Here is a 4918-nt window from a genome sequence, read left to right on the forward strand (position 1 = left end):
TTACAGAGTAAGGAATTAATTTCTCTGTGTTATTAAAAACCAAGAATTGAACGTCAGTTACATAGGAGAAATATTTGGAAAGGAAGAGTTCCCATCTGTTACTTCTGTTCAAAACCAACAGGGTCTTTTGTTAGAAAAAGATGTCTTCATTCTCCCCCAGTTTGGGAGTGGTGAAATACAAGCTCAGGGAACCTGAGAAGGACATTATCGCAACACATTATGTTCCAAGATTGGAAAAACAACAAAAACCCTCCCTTCTTTAAAGACAAAAGGCTGAGAAGCTACTAAAAAGAACAGACATCCTTTTTCTCCATTTTACCCTCTGGAGACCTGTAGCTTTTTCCAGAGGGAAGCACTTCCCAGTGAGCTTGAGTGGGTGAGGTGTGTGCTAAAGGGGTGTGAAGGCCAAGTCTAGTGGCTGTAGGATTTCTGCTGTGCTGGGAGGCTGTTGAGTTCTCCTATTTCACAGATGAGTGGAAAAATGTGATCACTTAGCTGGGCCTCTCCCATTTCCCATCTCCAGCGCAGCAGCTGAGTTTCCCTGCTCTCTAGTACATACCAGTGATGAGGCCAGCTGTGAGGTACAGCTGGCTGATGGACATGCAGAAGGAGCTGGACACCATTCCCAGCCCACTGAGCAGCCCTCCCAGCATCACCACGAACCTGCAGCCAAACCGCTTCACCAGGATGCTACACAGGGGCCCTGGAAGTAGAGAAGGAAAAGGGAAGCAGTTAGGGAGGAAGGAAGTATTTTGTACCTGCTGGATTGCTGCAATTATGAAATTATGTAGTCTAGAGACCCTGAAAGTTTTCCTGGCAATTTAATGTAGTGGGGGAGACAGGAAGAGAAAATATATTCCGTGATTCCGTCATCCTCCCAAGTGCTTGGCCAGCTTGTTGGCTGACGTGACGTCTGTCATCTGCTGGGATTTTGACCATCAAGTAGGATGTGATGGATTTTCATCAAAACCCTTGGAAATGGACTTATGGTGAATTCCATGAGATTATGATAAATTACTTGTTTGTTGATGACATTAACATCCTTCATTTTGGGGCAGAGAAAGATCAGATCACACCTGCAGCCCGCCAGTGGGAAGGTGCTTCTCTCTGCATTCTCCGGGAGAAGAAGATCTGAAGGTAGTTTCTTTTCCTGTTCCCTCGAGGATCCTCAAGGTTTTCCAGGTTTTATTAACATTTTTCCCAATTCTGAACACTTAAGGTTATGAAAGCAAATGCAAAATGACTGTAAACTGCAGAATTAGGAGTCAGTCAGTGTAGGAAATATAACCTGTGGCATATTTGTGACCTAAATCAACATCTGGTTTGAAATAAAATCCACACAGTCAAGTGATCAGTGGAACATTATTAAAATTAGGAGTGCAGCTGTCTGTATTTTGATCTGCTTGGGAGATTTTCACCTTAGACTTCACTGGCCTTTGAAAAAGTGTCCAGCAAATGTGACTGCATTATTTTTCCTACTGCTGAAGACATTAAGGATGGTACTACTGTTGAACTGGCCCAAGAAGGCATAAATTGAACACAATAAAATAATGAGATTGACTCTAAAAACCATAAGGGTTTGTCGTGATTAGTTCCTGGTTAATTGTTGTCTGGGTTTCAGATGTTATTTCTCATTTGCCTGGGGCTTTTGTGCTTTCCTTTGCAACAATAATATCAACAAAAGTGCTGCATTTATATGAGTTAGTGCAGAGTGTTCTGTGTGCATGGATATCTAGGAGCAGGAATCTGTAATGGCCTGAAATTCCCTTTTGGACACAGATGTAGCACCCTAGGTCTCTCAAATTATCTTATAACAAAATATGGCTTTTACCTAGGCTAATGGCTTTTACCTAGGAACGTAGCACCGATAATGGAATATGTTTGGCTGAGTTATGAGCTATTGTTTGCCCTGTGCCTTTCCCCATTTCCTTCCATAGCTCTCCTGCATGGAACCTTCTCCCAGTACTGGCTGCTCTGGGAACAGGCTGCTCTGCCTATTTCTCTTTCTCTTCCAATTTTTGTAACAAATAAATTTTTTCCCCCTTCAATTCCTCTGAATTAAAAGGAATAAATGTGTAGAAAAGAGAGTGGCACCTTTAAGAGATACTGGTGACAACAGCATGCAATTTTGGGAAAGACTTAAGTGCTGAAATGTAACTGGAGAATCTGAATCAAGGAAAGCCTGGCCCCCTCCAAATGAGGTTAGAAGTTGCAGCAAAAGCCATATGTGCTTGGCCTGAGAGGGAAGCTTTGATCTCTGTTTATTTTGTTGTTGTTTTTTTTTTTCTGGTTTATGTTAGTGCTGCCTTGTGCTACTGGGGGAAAGAATAAGCCCCCCTGTGCTCTAAGACCCTGCAATAGGAGACATAACTGGCAAGCAAAGTACAACTCTCTGGCTGTGCCCTGACAAATTCTATTGTGAATATCAACACAAAGCTATTCTTTCCTTATCCAATTTAAAACTTTTGGATCTATGTATTGGCTGTTGTTGTATTACCTTTTACAGTGGTTCTAGCCTCCTACACAACAATTACTTCATTAAAAATGACAGGATAATTGACATTCTTGTGGGTACTGGCAGAGTTGTCCTTCCTGGACATACTGGGACCAAGCTGCTTCTGAGACTGTTTCCCAGAGCCAGCAGGTTCCAGTTGGACCCTTCCCACTAATGACAGAAGGATCACAGGGGCTGGACAGCAGGATGGGGAATGCCCAACAGCTTCCAAATTCCAAGCTCCGAGGATACTGCTTTATTTCTGCTGACTCTCAGTGGTGATTCCTCCCCTTGTCGCTTCCCTCGACATCTCTTTCCATCTGCATCTTGATATTCTGGACCCAGCTGTTTCTGCTAAGGCGCAAACTCTCAATTCCATGCAGGTGGCTGCTAGCCATATCCTGCATGGTACAGACTGAACCTGCCATAGCCTTCACATCAGTGTGACTCAGGGCTCTGGGGTTGTTTTTTTGCTTTGTAATGTAGTATCAACTTTCACCAGCATTGGAAGGGAGCAGTAATTAACTCAAGGAGAAGCTTGGATACATGGGCAACACTGGGAACTTTCCTTCTGTTGCCTGGTAGGGTTTTGGTTGTCTGTCTATCAAATAACCACAGGATTTGTATGGGTCACAAAGCGCAGACCACTCATTGGGAAGTCCTTGAGCTGCTGGGGGTTTGGTTTTCTCTCTGCAGAAAAAGAATCCCCACATCTGTATGTAGAATCTGGGACCACTGCCCTGTACTGCTTCCATATTTTTTTTGAGGGGAAAACCAGTGATTCACTGCACAATTCACAGAGCACAATGCTCCTTCCAGCCCTGCAGCCGTAGGTTCTGCCTGACCCACGTTCTGCACTGATCCAGCCCTGCTCACATCCACCCCGATGCCTGCGTAGGTGTGCGCTCCGTGCCACCGCCCAAGGAGCTGCTTTTAGGGCTTTGCCTCAGCTGGCAGCGCTGAGGAGCTCAGCTTTTGGCATCTCTTCAGCCACAAAGAACAGAGCTGTCATGTGGCATTTGGAAGGAGATGTGCTCTCGTGGACAAGATGAACCAAGAAAGCACCGGAGCTCCAGCACTATGTGCTGGCTTATTCAAAGAGCTTCAGTGAGAAATAACTGTGTTTTTGCTGGTCTGGAAAAACCGGGCTGAGAAAGGGATTTGTCTTCTTTGACCAAGGGTCTTGGCTGACTCTGAGAGTGACAAAAGGGAGCATGGAATCTGTGGACATTTAGCTTTGGACTGTGGGATCCAACTGTCTTGGAAATGCTGTGTACTGCCAAACAGCCAGTCCCTTCCACCACCCGCCTTAATGAAATGCTGGAAGTATCCTCATTACATCCCCCCACCAACAGCACAAGAGCAGGAGGTGGAGGAGGCCATTCCCTGCCATCACTCACCCCCTCCGTGCAGCACGGCCACCATGATGGACGGGAACAATGAGGTCTCGCTCTTGCTGGCCTGGAACTCGTGCTGGAGGTCCGTGAAGAAGATACCAATGCAGCTGGGGAAGCCCAGCGTCAGCCCCTGCAGCACCACTGCAGCCAGCAGGACCATCCATGCCCATCCCTGGTCCTGGGGCTTGGCAGCGCCGCGTCCTGCTGCTTCTCCTTGGGACATGATAGCTCCGTTCTCCTCTCAGCCAGTCTGCTGGGGAAGGGAGTGCAGCTACCACGCAACCCTCAGCCCAGTGAACAGGCCTTCAGGGAAGAGCTGATGGTGTTCCTGAGGCTCAGAGCACCGGTGAGTCCCACACCTTTCACAGCTGACACTCTCGACTTCTTGCTCTGCATTTCTTCCAGCACCTCCCTTCCTTCTCACTACAGGATCCTGGCACCAGATTGTTTAAGAAACCACTGCCTTCTCCTTTTATATTTCACAAGACTGTAACCACAGTCAGGTAGAGGACAGGACCACACCTCCTCTGAGGTATGAATTGGCTTTACCTAGTTCCGCCCTTATTTTCCCTTTCACCTGCTTTCATCATATGGAGTCCCCTTGCTGGCAATTGCTAAGGTCACTCAGTCCCCGTGCCGAGGAGGAAGAACTGCAAATGCCAAGCAAAATAGAAACCTATAAAGGTTCTGTGTCACAGCAGAGCTCAGTGTGAGCCTTTTAGGAAAACTACACCTACATACAAAGTGCTGGTGGTGAAAAAACATTTTAAAAGCCATTAATTAATTACAATCCAGTGATGGCAGATATAGGCTTTTGCTTTACCTCTCTAGATCTAGAGCTGCTTCTGAGAGATCCCAGTTTGGATTTCTCTGAGACTGACAGAAACATATAGCAATAGCATTCTGCATCCTCTCCACATGAATAAACATGCATAAAATAATAATCTCTGGCAGCTGGATGAGCTCAGAAAAAGTGCCCATAAGGTCAATGCACAACGCAATATTTACTTAGCACTGAAATGGTGTT

General features: G+C 45.9%; 1 protein-coding gene across 1 annotated transcript in view; it reads right to left on the minus strand.

Moving 5' to 3' along the window:
- Positions 1–4129, minus strand: part of SLC16A5 (solute carrier family 16 member 5) — a 7846-nt gene extending 3717 nt beyond the window's left edge. The window contains exons 1-2 of the mRNA XM_031059976.1: positions 3895–4129; positions 560–703 (exon numbers count right to left, since the gene is read on the minus strand). Of these exons, the coding sequence (XP_030915836.1) occupies positions 560–703; positions 3895–4114 (364 nt within the window). The 5' untranslated portion in view covers positions 4115–4129. The remainder of the gene's footprint in view (positions 1–559; positions 704–3894) is intronic.
- Positions 4130–4918: the final 789 nt, after the last annotated feature.

The sequence above is a fragment of the Geospiza fortis genome, unplaced genomic scaffold, assembly GCF_000277835.1.
Source record: "Geospiza fortis unplaced genomic scaffold, GeoFor_1.0 scaffold244, whole genome shotgun sequence".
NCBI classification, from domain to species: Eukaryota; Metazoa; Chordata; class Aves; order Passeriformes; family Thraupidae; genus Geospiza; species Geospiza fortis.